At 57.1% G+C, this 13,470-nt stretch overlaps 1 protein-coding gene across 1 annotated transcript in view; it reads left to right on the top strand.

Moving 5' to 3' along the window:
* Nucleotides 1-695: 695 nt before the first annotated feature.
* Sez6l (seizure related 6 homolog like) overlaps nucleotides 696-13,470 on the top strand; it is a 60,948-nt gene continuing 48,173 nt past the window's right edge. Inside the window, exons 1-4 of the mRNA XM_077796444.1 lie at nucleotides 696-846; nucleotides 8,274-8,996; nucleotides 10,155-10,288; nucleotides 12,677-12,869. Of these exons, the coding sequence (XP_077652570.1) occupies nucleotides 696-846; nucleotides 8,274-8,996; nucleotides 10,155-10,288; nucleotides 12,677-12,869 (1,201 nt within the window). The remainder of the gene's footprint in view (nucleotides 847-8,273; nucleotides 8,997-10,154; nucleotides 10,289-12,676; nucleotides 12,870-13,470) is intronic.

Raw genomic sequence — 13,470 nt, 5'->3', positions numbered from 1 at the left:
AAACTTTTAAATATGTAAATTTCTCAGCTGAGGAATGCTACAGGTAGGGGCATCGCCTGCAGAAATTACCTGGACAGATTTAGGGACAATATGCACTAATTTCTGTGTTGTACGGAGAGAGATGAGGGCCAGGGCAACAACTCAGATACTAATCAACAGGAGACTGGTTTGGTAACACAACATGTTGATATTTTAATGTAGCCTTCTAAAAGAATGAAGTGATCATCTGAGTGTGAACATGAAAAGGTATCCATGCTGGAGTCTAGGCAAAGCGTTGGTAGCAGAACTCTCATGTAATGGAATACTATACAGCAGAGAAAATGGGTCCACAGTAACCCTTAACACCATGGGTGAATCCCACAGAATGCCAAACCAAAAAAAAAAAAAAAGTAGTTTTCAGGAAAATTCACAGGGTCTGGTAGTATTTATATAAAGTCCTAAAACATGCCATGCCATATAAAGTTCAGAAATATTGATCTCCCTAATAAATAAATGCAGACCCTAAACAACAACAATAATAAAATGCATGTAATGAATGAGAGTGCTGAACACTAAATTAGAAATATACTTAATTCCAGGAGGAAAAGCTCAAGTGCCAGGTGGGGGCGGCATAATTATCCCTGGCGTGGCACTTCTTGAGCAGGTGTTCCTACACGGGCCTTCCTGCGCTCAGTCTCGAGCTCTCTGGATGGCGGATGGTTCTGGATACTCCCCTCCTCCGTGAGCGGCAGAGCTTCCTGAGCTCTGGTGGCCTGGTGGGCTGCAGCGCTGGCGAGGTTCCCAGGCTGCGCGGGAGCCCAGGCTCCACAGTAATGAGCCTCACAGACCCGGCTGGGGCAGCCCACGGTACAGACGAGGACAGCTGGGTCCCTGGGTCCCAAGGAGGGAAATGTCTCTGGCCGTCAGCAAGAGCTGCGTCTAGAACAGGAGCCATCCCGAGGCAGCCCCGGGCTCCTGGGGGCTGTGGCACCCAGAAGGTGTAACACCATCATTATCGTCATTGCAGTGCAGTGCTTCAGAGACTCCACAAGACCCTTCCATCCGGGTGTCCTTGGAGGGCAGGTGGATGCACAGGGCAGTGGGGGAAGCCGTGCCGATGACTTTCAATTTCCTACTTTTTGGGTATTCTTGCTTTTTTTTTTAATAAGCTATTTTCTGGGGAAAAAAAAAATATTTGAGGAGGCAGAGAAAGTGAAAGAGCATCAGAAACAGGTCGGAGAGTGTCTGACTCCAGCCTAATCTGCTCTGTGACCTTCCACAAGTCACCTCCCCTCTCTGAGCCTGGATTTTTTTATCTATAAAATGGGGGAGCAAAATGCCCACCTCAGGATTGCCTGGGATCAGAGTGAGACCATAAACGGGACTGTCCTGGTGGAGTGCAGGTCACCTCAGGAGGCCAGGACTGTGAGCATGGGGCTGCAGGTGGAGGCCCGGCTAGCCCACAGGTGAGACCCCGCCCCAGCCACCTCCACTGCTCCTCATCCCGGAGAGTCCAGGGAGATCAGCACCCACATCTACCTGAGGGTCCCTGTTCCCACAGGGCTGGGTTAAGAAGGTGACCCCATCTGCATTGGCTCCAAGAAGCCAGAGCTGTGTCCACCAGCTCTGTCTGTTCATGGCCCAGGTAGACCTGGGGTGCCTGCCCCGTGGCCTGTGACTGGCACCGAGTAAGGACTGGTGGACAAGTGGATGGCAAGTGAGTGGGTGGGTGGGTGGATGGATGGGTGAGTGGGTGGGTGGACGGTGGATGAAATGACACAAGTGGAATGAGGGGACTTTAGTCTCCCTCAATCCAACTTCCTTATCTTTAAAACGAGGACTCAGCCAGGACTGGCTCCAATGCTATAAAATCCAGTGACTGAGCCCAACGGAGCCGACCAGCTCTGGAATCAGGAAGGAAGATCTTCCTGGGCTGGGGACCGCCCTGGGTCTCCGTGGTCAGGCCAGGGATCCCCACCAGAGGTGATGGTGCCATCCACCAGTGGGCGCTGGGCCACGCTGGGAGCTGCCTTGGGTGGCCACATGGAGAGGGTGGAGGGAGGTTGGCCAAGCCAGGGGGGCCGCTCAGGGTCTGGCTGGCCTGTATTTGTCCCCAGAAAAACAATCCAGCTCAGATGTTGAAGGCATAAAACTGTCGGCCCTCAGGGTGGCTGGGTGGCCCGGGGCGCTGTGGTGTTGTCTGAGGTGCTTTGCTGAGGTTTCCCAAGTCCCAGACAACCTCGTCTGGTTATGGTACTCACATGCTGTGTGACTCTAGGCAGCTCTGCCCCCTCTCTGAACCTGAAGGGTCTTCTCTGGGTCGTCTGGAACCATGATCTCTGGGAGCCTCTGGGTCTTTAAGATGTGATCTTGGCTTCTTGGGTGCGTTCCCACCCCCCAACCAGGGCAGGCTCGGCGAGTCCTTATAGCGGAATCTGAAGGTCCCAGAAATGACTACACATTGGGGGTTCGTGATGATGTTTAGAACAGTGACTCACATTTTTATAGTGCACTTCCCCCAAAATACATCCATTGATTCACCCACCAGTTCTGGCTCCTAAAAACAGTCTCAGTAAACAGTCCTACGAGGGAAGAATCACCACCGTCCCTACCAGGAAATAGCATCCTAAAGGGGCTCCTGACTCGGTGAGTAGAGGGCTCCCGTCCTCACAAACTGCCTTCAACCAGTCAATGCTAAAGCCAGCACCCAGCCTGCGCCCTTAGCCAGGCTCACAAACAGACTCTGTCATCCCAGAGGCTGGGGAGGCTGAGGCAGGAGGATCGCAAGTTCACAGCCAGCCTCAGCCACAGCGAGGCCCTAAGCAGCTCAGTGAGACCCTGTCTCTGAATAAGACACAGAACAGGGCTGGGGACAGGGCTCAGGGGTCAGGCGTCCCTGAGTTCAATCCCTGGTACCCCTCACCCAAAAAAAGAAAGCCTCAGTTTTTTTGTAAATATATATTTTTCACATTAAAGAAAGTATCAAATGCATGTTACACCGAGGTTTGTAACAAAAAAAAAAAAAAAATGTCAGAAGCAGGAGGAAGGACGAGGTCACCACTGGTCCCAGGCAGCGAGGCTCGAAATCATTCATGACATCTTCAAATCAAAACGCGACCCTGGGCATTGCCGTCTGTCTCACTGGGCGGTTTCCAGCCCATGTCGCACACGCCGTAGAGTCTTATATCTCCTTATGTCACCTGCCCTGGGCCGGGGGCGCCGCCGGGTCGCCTCCCGTGTCCTGCCCCGCGCTGTGGCGGGCACCCGCCCCTTCCCAGCCCCTCGGCTGCTCCCGGGCATTGATACAGCGGAGCCTCCCATCCATGGAGCCCGCCTCCTCCATCAGAGTTAGAAAAGGGGAGAGAGGAGGGCGCCCCTCCCCACTTGGACGCAGGACGTCGCGGACGGTCCCTGGAGAGAGAGCGACATGGACGCGCACTTCATTAAGACTCCATCCCCCGTCCCGAGCTCTGGGTGGCCATGGGTCTGCGTCTGTCTCCCCGAGTCCCCGGCATCTCTCAGAGCGCCCAGGGTCCCCAGAGGAGAAAGGGGTCCCCTGCGCCGCCTGGAGGGTGGCCGCCGACTGACGGACAGCGTCTGCCAGAGCCCTGAATGCGCGCCATCGGGAAGGAAGCAGCCGCCAAGGTGACGGCCGTGATCGAGGGTTTTAATCGCTCTGAGGAAAAGGACCGAATTTAACATAATGGCCACGGGGCCCCCAGGAAAAAGCAGCCCATGAGAGCGAGTTATGGAGTTGCCAGATCCCCGGCTCCGGGGCCAATGCAGACGACATGGCGCAGCCTGCGAGCAGCTCGGCCAGCTGCGCAGGTTGCAGACTATAGGTTTGAGTCCCCAAGAGGGTCCCGCTTGTGTGGGATCTGCAGGGGCCGGGGATGCCTGGGCAGAGAGACAGGCACAGTGGTGGGCACCAAGTCCCCTGGACTGGCAGGCTTTCATGGGAAGAGGCTGACTGTCCCCAGCTGCAGTCCCTCTCCCTAGTCCTTCCAGTTAGCTCTGGCTCACAGCCACCACCCTGGGGACCCCGGGCTGGGGGCGGGGGGTGATGATGAAGTCTGTCCCCTGTATGTCCTTCCGCTCCCATTGGTGATATTGGGGTCTTGGAGGACTGAGATCACCACGGGAGGTCACAGGCCTTGGAAAGACACAGAGTCACCCCCGTCCCTCAAACCCACACCTGCTTCTTGACGCCTGCACCCTTGAGCCCCTGCAGGGCAAACTGAAGGAGGACCGCGAAGCAAGTCAGCCAGACCCCAGGGTCCCAGCTGGCCACACCTCCCTGTCAGGCCAACGCAGATCAAAACCACCACGACGTGGCTCCCCACCCCAGGCAGAGTGGCTGTTATCACACACCAAAAAACTATAGAGATGCTGGCCAGGACGGGGACAAAAGCCAGCTCTCCTACGTGGCTACTAGAAATGTAGCCCAGTGCAGCCAGAATGGAGAGCCGAGGACGGAGGTTCTTCAGAACACGAGAAATGGAACTACCATATGCTCCAGCTCTCCCACTCCTGGGCACGTACCCAAAGGACATAGAACCAGTATACCACAGAGGCATCTGCCCTTGCAGCACTGTTCAAAAGAGCCACACTATGGAACCAACTGAGATGTCCACTGACAAGTGAACAGATAAGGAAAACGTGGTGCTTATACACAGTGGAGTACTATACAGCCTGGAAAAGAGATGGATCTGTCATTTGCAGGCAACACAGCTGGAACAAGGAACCTCATGTTCAGTGAAATGAGCCAGGCACAGAAAGGCAGACATCATGGGATCTCATCCATCTGGGAAACTGAAAATGCAGTTCTCATGGAAACATAGAATGTAATCCCTGGAGTCTAGGAAGGGTCAGGAAGTGAGCACAGAGTGAACAGAATGACCACCGAGACTCAGTTTGATTTTTCCCACAGCACAGGAAAGCAACTGGGGTCTGGTGGCTGACCACCTGATTTATTTCAGAATACTGAAAAAGGAGAGCCCAGAGGTTCCCAACACACAGAAAGGATAACGGCTTAGGTAGAGGAAGGTGCTAGTTACCCTGATTGGATCATCACGCATTTTAGCATGTATTGAGTTATCATATCGGACTCCCCCAAGTAGCTCCAAATAATTGTGTCCATTGACAAAAACTTTTAGTTGCCAGAGGGGTTTTGGCAACCTGAGCTCCCTAGGACTCATTCCTAGAGATGGAGATTGGGTGGGTCTGAATCTGGGGGCAGGCAGGATTATCCTGGAGAAAACTCTAGAACCCAGAGCCATAAAATGAGAGTCTGGGAGGGAACAAAGAAGGTGCTGTCCAAGCTGAGGAGAATACCAAGCAACACCAGAATTTCCTAACAGAGCCAGCCGCACAGTCTAAAATCAAGAAAGAAATGCCAGGCGGACTGCGGATTTATTTAGAGCCAGGCGCAGTGGCCCACACCTGCATCCCAGCAGCTCAGGAGGCTGAGGCAGGAGGATCACAAGTTCAAAGCCAGCCTCGGCAACTCAGTGAGGCCCTGAGCAGCTCAGTGAGACCCTGTCTCTAATAAAACACAAACTAGGGCTGGGGACGGGGCTCAGTGGTTGAGGGCCCTGAGTTCCATCCCTGATACCAAAAAAAAAAAAAAAAATTACTTAGGATCCCAAAGCCTCGTCTGTAAAACAGGAGTAATAATTTCTCCCTCGCAAGGTTGAGAAAGAACTGAGTGAGGTAATGGGTGTGACGCAGTTGTGCATTCCTGGCACCCAGCCAGCACAGGACAGTGTTCCAGACATCACTATTGCCACGGGCAGGTGCCGTGTCCTGCTCTCTGTGGGTCCGTATGTGCAGATGACAAGACTTGCTCCGCTGATCTCTCCCTCCCTGTCTCCTCCTGCCCCCTGGTGACGGAGGGCACTGTCTGGGAAGCCGACCCCGCGACCAAACAGAGCCCTTCAGCCGGCGAGCAGGGTTAACAAGGGCTCTACAAATCATTGTCAATCGCTCGTTTGTTCCAAAAACCATGTCATAGCAGGATGAGCCCTTCTGTCACGCTCATCAGGCTGCCTATTTGACACCTAGAGAGACCCAGGAGCATCTGTGCTGGTGAGGGGTGGCCCAGACAGGATGACCCCTGGGGACCCTGGAGCCTGGCTGCACCGAGCTGTTGGCATCAACCACAGCTGGACCCCAGAGCTGGGTGTCCCAACCCGCCACCTCCACCAGCTCCGTCTGGTCACCCTCTCCTCACTCCACAGTCTATAGAGACTGTCACCATCAATCCTTTGGTAAAAGCCACCGCTTTCGGAACAAACTCGCATCCCCTCCCATCCTCCGAGTCGGAAAATCCCGAGTCTACCCCAGAAGGGGCGGGGCCTGGGGAAGGGCGACGGCTCGTCCAGGCTCCTGCGGCCGGGGACCGAACCCCAGGCCCCTCACGACCCTGGCCTGCCCGCTGTCCCCCGCACGCCCTCTCCTCTGCCGGCTGCTGAGCCACGCTCCCCAACAGGGACATCTGTGGCCGCCGGTGGCAAACCTTCGCTGTCCGTGTGGATCCAGCCTCCGAGGCCAGCTCCGTGAGAGCAAGTGAACCTTCCCACGGGCTGCTCAGTCGCCCCAGATGACATCCCTGAGGGCCCCCAGAGCGGCCACGGCGCTGACCGAGCGCCTCTCTGCAGGAAACCCAGGAGGACGGCTCTCGGGCCCAGCGCCTCTGTCCCACCAGGTCATTCCTCTCCATCTGGATCCTCACGTCCTGGCCGAGGACGAGAGAGGAAGGAATGGCGACAGTGGCTGGCAGCGACAGAGCCCACCGGCGAGAGAGGCGCTGTCCCTGGGCTGAGGGGAGAGGGGAGAGCAGCCCCATTGGACAGGCAGGACAACTGAGGCTCACAGAGGGGCAGCCGCTGACCGGCACCTGGAAGAGCTGGGGCCCAGGAGGGTCCACGAAGCTCTTTTCAAGCAGGATTCAGGCCAGGAGGCCCCTTAAAAAGTATCTCTCGGTGGTTCTCCGAGCCCCCAAGTTCCCTTAGGAATTTTTGTTTGGGGGGGAGTGAGGGGTGTACCAGGATTCAACTCAGGAAGACTCGAGCATGGAGCCCCAGCCCCAGCCCTATTCTGTGTTTTATTTAGAGACAGGGTCTCCCTAAGCTGCTTAGGGCCTCACTGTTACTGAGGCTGCCTTGGAACTCATGATCCTCCTGCCTCAGCCTCCAGAGCCTCTGGGATGACAGGTGCACACCACCAGGCTCAGCTCCCTCAGGACTTTTTGACTCTATGATGCCATACAAGCAATATGCCTTCAGTAGAAACTGTGCCTGGGGTTTGGAATCTGGGTCTTTTTCCAGACAGGCAACATATGGTACCATCTTCCCCTGAGAGGCGGGGCGGGGGCGGGGGCGGGGGCGGGGCCGCAGCTCTGGGGCGCCACCTAATGGACAGTTTGGACCATCCCTACCCTGGAGTTGGTTGTGGCTAAACTGCCAGGCTGGGTAGGTGGTATGTCCCCAGCACGTTTTCAATTTACCGTGTTTTCAATTTGCAACGGTGTCATGCAGCAGAGTTGGGGGAGCATCTGTAGAGGGTTTTACTTTCAAGATAAACATGAAGGCTGGGGCTGGGGCTCAGTGGTAGAGTGCTTGCCTCGCATGTGTGAGGCCCTGGGTTCGATTCTCAGCACCACATACAAATAAATGAATAAGATAAAGGTCTGTCAACAACTAAAAACTGTATTTAAAAAAAAAATAAAGAGATAAAATGAGTCACAAGCGTTGCACAGCAAGAAGACCCACCAGGTTCTGGCCCCTGCCTCCCTACATAACCAGGGCTGCCCCTGATCACCCTCCACCTATGCCTCCAGCTCCCTTCCAAGTCCTCTTTCACATTGGGGCTTCGTGGGTCTTCACATATCCTCCTCTTAGCCAGGCGTCCTTGTGTGATGGACAACATGTGCAACCGTACATGGCAGACTGTGTGAAGACCCTGTCCTCTCTCTGTCCTGTTAGCACACAAACTTCTCTCTCTCTAATTGTTACTGTTTAGAAATGTGATTCTCTCTACTTTCCTGTCCACCACCCCGGCCATCTAGCACATACCCAGCTACACCTTGATACTGTGGCCTTGGTCCCTACAGTCCTGATGCTTCACTGGGTCCCAGCAGGAGCCACCCTGAATCTTTGGGAAAGGGAGGACAGGAAGGGAGCAGAGGAGGGATGGAGACTGGGAGGGAGGACCTAAAGGGCAGCCTGCAAGCCTTGGGGACCCTCTCCCCCTTCCTACCCAAGCTGACAGGTGTCTTTTCTTCTCTTCCCAAGATGCGGGAGCGGAGGGCGCCTTGGGTCCTTCCGATCCTTACCTGCTGCCCTCCGACGCGCTGGACAGCGGCAGCCTGAGCAAAGAGAGCCCCGAGGAAGGGGTGACCATGGTCCCCGCGACCCCCGCGCAGTCGGGGGAGGAGCTCGGGGGGCCGGAGCTGGAAGGAACAGGACCCTCGGCGCATCCCCAGCCCCCGGCTCTGTCGCCGCTGCTTCCAGAGGAGACCGGCCCCGAGCACAGGGTCCCGCCCCGGAGGACGCCGCCCGCCATCAGGCAGGGGCACCTGAGGCCACCGGCCACCTCGGCAGCGGCGGTCCCGAGCGCAGGGTCCCACCCCGCGCGCCCGGCCCTCCTCTCCTCCGCCACCGAGGAGCCCCGTCCCCCAGGGGACCTGGACCCGGTGGTGGCCTCCGAACCGTCCTCGGAGATGGGCAGCTGGCCGGAGAGGGAGGAGGGGACGGTCCCCACCACGCCCGCGCCGCCGCAGCTGGCACCCTTCACCTCGCAACCCTGGGTGGCCCACACGCTCCCGCAGGGGCCCGGCCCCCAGGAGCCCGCTGCGCCCCAGGACGCCCACGAGGCCACCCCCGACGACGCCAGCACCGTGACCCTGATGGACAAAGGCGACAACGAGCTGACAGGCTCGGCCTCCGAGGACAGCCAGGAGACGACCACGTCCACCATCGTCACCACCACGGTCATCACCACCGAGCAGGCGCCAGGTACGCAGCCCGCGGCCCTCGGCTGCCGCCCAGCGGACGTCCCGGCTCCGGGGGTAGCGACACTCGCTGGCAGAGGGGACCTTCTGGCCTTTCCAGAGCCGCCCACCGCACTCTTTGCAGAGCTGGGCTCTGAACCCAGGGCCTCCATGTGCCAAGCGAGCCCCCACCTTGAGCCACGTCCCCAGCTGCCCCAGGGACACTTTCTTTCATCATGACATTGTCCTCTGTATCTGTGGGGCGTGGTGACACTTGTCTGTCATCCCAGCAGCTCAGGAGGCTGAGGCAGGAGGATCTAGAGTTCAAAGCCAGCGAGGCCCTAAGCAACTCAGTCAGATCCTGTCTCTAAATAAAATATTAAAAGGGTGGCGGATGTGGCTCCGTGGTTAAGTGACCCTGGGTTCAATTCCAGGTACCAAAAAGAGAAAGAGAAAATTTGCTCGTTCACTAATCATGTACAAACTCTTTCCCATCCTTATTCCTAATCCATGCTCTGGGATGACTGTTCGCCCAGCATTCAGAGGGTAGCCAAGATTATAAATAATGACACGAATATATAATAATCTAAATGAAGTAGGTAAAGGGTCACGGGTTCTTCTGAAAATAGGACACCCTTTCTCCTAAGGGACTGGTGCATGCACAGACTTTGACATCTGAGAAATTCCGGAGCGAACCTCTGGTAATGTCCAGGGGCGGCTCTGTGTGTGTTCCTCTAGATGCGGGGACCGTGCACTTCTGCTCTGAGTCCTTCACCTGTGGGAGAGGGGCCCCCAACAGCCCGGCAAGGTGGGGTCTCCTTGAAGAGTGTAAGCTCTGGGTCTGACTGGCGTTTGCTGTGTGAGCTTGGCCACCCAGCAACCCTCTCTGAGCCTTTGTTGACCTGGTTCTAAAACGGATCTGAGGATCCTATGGGGATAAGTGGGTCAGCCCTGCAGGCTGGTTAGAAAGGATTCCAGCAGCACTTAGTGGCTTGGTTTGGGTATTTTATTGCCACTTTGATGATCACATTCGTTCTAGAGCTAAGGAGTCAACAGCAGCGGGAGGGACAGGAAACCCGGTTTCCCCTAGAAGCCCTCCCCCGCCCCCGCCCCCGCCCCCGCAGCCCCGTGGGCTTTGAGCCTGCGTGTGTGGCCCCGTGTCCTGATCCAATGCTCCCCTCAGCCCTCTGCAGCGTGAGCTTCTCCGACCCCGAGGGCTACATCGACTCCAGCGACTACCCACCGCTGCCCTTCAACAGCTTCCTCGAGTGCACCTACAACGTGACCGTCTACACCGGCTACGGGGTGGAGCTCCAGGTAACCTGCAGGACCTCTCGGGAGGGTGGTCTTCGCCAGGCCTCTGCTGTCACCTGAGCAGTTGGTTCTCTTTCTCTCCCACCAGGGCTATTTGAGCTGGGTTTTGTCAAGTGAGTAGGGGTCCCCAACTGAGAGCCCCTGGAGAATCAAGGAACGAGATGGTGGGGCATCTCCCCAGGAGGAAGGCCCTTGGTACCCTGCTGCTCAACACACACCCAGGGGAAGCCCCACCTGGTTCATTGGATTCTTAAACATTTCTCTGTGGATGAAAAGAAAAGCAGGGAGCTCACACCTCCATGGGCTAAGTCTCAGCTCCGCCAAAGCTGTGCAGCCCTGGGAAAGATCTTCACCTCTCTGAACCTCAGCTTCCCCTTCCATAAAATAGAAGTACTGTCATTAGTTTGAAGGAGGACTAAACCCAGCAATCCAGAGAGAGCACAGAGCACTTGGCCAGAGCCCCCAGACACAGGACACGATGCTCAGGACGCGTTGCCCTACGCCCTCAGCACTCCCACAACCTGGCTCCAGCCTTCCCGGGAGGCCGCCCCTGGAGGCAGGCCTGAGGGTGGGATGCTGTCCAGCCAAGGGTCCCCCAGAGGAAAGGAAGAAGGTGGGATCGGAAAAAGGGTCCCACCCTGTGGCCTCAACCCTTTGGGGCCAAGGTCAGGAGTGTGGATGTGTTCCTTTTTCTCATAGACCATAAAAAGCCATCGATAAGGATAATAAAGAGCCAGGCACGGTGGCCCACGCCTGTCATCCCAGCGGCTGGGGAGGCTGAGGCAGGAGGATCCCGAGTTCAAGACCAGCCTCAGCCACAGCAAGGCCCTGAGCAGCTCAGTGAGACCCTGTGTCTAAGTAAAACACAGAACAGGGCTGGGGTGGGGCTCCGTGGTCGAGGACCCCGAGTTCAATCCCTGGTACCAAAATTAATTAATTGATGACAGAACCATTTCTGAGCTGGGGTCTTTGGATGTCCTCACCAGAACGAGACTCCAGGGAGGCGTTGGAACCTCTACGGGGACGTGCAGAAGCTAAGCCCCCTCCTGACCAGGGGTCTTTTCGGCCCCCAGAGTGGAGCGTTCTCAGGGGTCCGTCGTGGGTGATGACTCGATATCCGTGGAATTAAAACAAACTGGAGAAAACTGTCCGTCTGTCTGACCCGGGGCTGACTGAGCCCTTTCCTCCGTATCTCCAAGGGACCCACTGTGTGTCTAACACAGTGTGCACACAGTAGGACTCCTCATTCTGTGACACCAGGCAGAGTGGCCAACACGGGGGCCTGGCAGCACACAGACAGATTCAGTGCCTGACCTAAAAGAGTTCAAGGTCATAACAGAAACACCCAAGACCCCTGGGTGAGGACTCCCCTGGGTGGGTCGGGGGGTGCTGTAGAGGATGGTGGGGCACTGGGCATGCTCCTTGGGACTCAGAGAAGGTCTCAAAGGTGAGGGCCATCTTGGTGGGGCTTTGATGAATGAGTAGGAGTTCATCAGAGAGAAGAATGCCTGGCCTGACGAAGGAAGGGCTCGTGGGAGAGCCTCGCTCTGCTTAGACAAAGGGCAGAGGGGCTCTGTCCCCAGCCCTGCTCTGAGGCCTCAGTCTTGGGCCAGGCAGTGTGAACTCACACGCACACACACACACACTCTGCTCATCCTCACTGTGAAACCACTGCAGTTCTCCCTTCTCCCTCGTCCAATCCTAGAAAGTGGGAAAGACCAAGCAAGAACACGGTTCTTTGGAAGGGGGTTGGTGGCCCAGCAGACAAGAGCCACCAGTTAGGAGGATACGTGCAGGGGCCTGGGGATACCCTAGAGACGAGACCCCAGCCCTCACCTGCCAATTCACCCAGAGCAGGAGAATGTGCTCCATCACCTGCTGTTTATTGAGCACCTACTAGAACCAGGCACTATTCCAGGCCTGGGGGTGGGGGTCCCTGGGCAGCATGGAGAATCCACACCCTCTCGGAGCTGACACTGGTGAGATGCCCTCTCGTGTCTCCTGGAGAGTGGGCCTCAAGCACAAGTTGGCCAGACCCCTGCCTCCAGCCCTCAGCTCCAGGAGAGTCTATGCCACCCACCAGCACACAGGAGCCTCTGGCCAGGACAGCCACAGGTGCCCCTCAGACCACAGGACCCTTGCACGGCCTCTTCCCTCCAGCTTGGTTTTACCCTGTCCCCTTGGTCTTTGGGGAACTGAGAGGACAGACAGCTCCAGGCTCCTGTGGGCTGGGGCTTGGGGCCTGGGGGTCCCATGGACCAGGGGCTGGTGCAGGTACCACATTGGCCATGTCTGGGCCAGCTGGGGCACCACACTGGTGTCCTCGAAGCCTGGGAGGGCCCTGTCAGACAAGGCTCAGCGTTTCTGTCTGTCTGTCCCTACCATCCCCAGGTGAAGAGCGTGAACCTGTCTGAGGGGGAGCTGCTGTCCATCCGCGGCGTGGACGGCTCCACCCTGACGGTCCTGGCCAACCAGACGCTCCTGGTGGAGGGGCAGGTGATCCGCAGCCCCACCAACACCATCTCCGTCTACTTCCGGACCTTCCAGGACGACGGGCCGGGGACCTTCCAGCTGCACTACCAGGGTACGCCAGGCCAGGCCACCAGACGGGGCGCCCGCCTCCGTGTCCCTCCGGCCCCACTGAGCCTTGGGGAGGTGGAGTTAGGTGACAGCCCTTCTCGGGATGGTGTCTCCGGCAGCAACGGCAGCCTCCGGTCCCCAAAGGAGCCAGTCCCCTTGAGTCACATTGTCAAAATATCGCCATAATCCGCGAGCTGCTGTATCCCTCCGTTAGATAACATCCCCTAACGTTCCTGGCAATGACTGCGACTTCAGGGAAATGTGTCAGGATAGACATTATGCGAGAAAATGATCCGCGCCGCTCCGATGGCAGACTCGCAGGCTCCGCTAATAAGCCAACCCCGTGCTGCCTCAGGTGTCATGGAGACCCGCTAGGGGCTGATGAAAATAAGCTGCCACTCCCCCTGCTCAAGTCCATGGCCCTGGGTCCCCTCGGAGGCTCCCTTGGACTCCCGAAGAAGAGCCTGTGGCCCCAGCAGCCCTCTGTCTCCAGGTCTCCCCACTTGCTTCCTGCCTGATTCTCTCCCTCTCACCTCGTCCTCTCTCCTCCTTCCCTTGCTTTCTGACTCCCTTTATGTCTCCCTCTTTTCCTTCCTCTCCCTCTC

This window comes from Urocitellus parryii, chromosome 3, assembly GCF_045843805.1.
Source record: "Urocitellus parryii isolate mUroPar1 chromosome 3, mUroPar1.hap1, whole genome shotgun sequence".
NCBI classification, from domain to species: Eukaryota; Metazoa; Chordata; class Mammalia; order Rodentia; family Sciuridae; genus Urocitellus; species Urocitellus parryii.
Note: the sequence above shows the minus strand (reverse complement) of the source record. Positions and strands in the feature narration are given on the sequence as shown.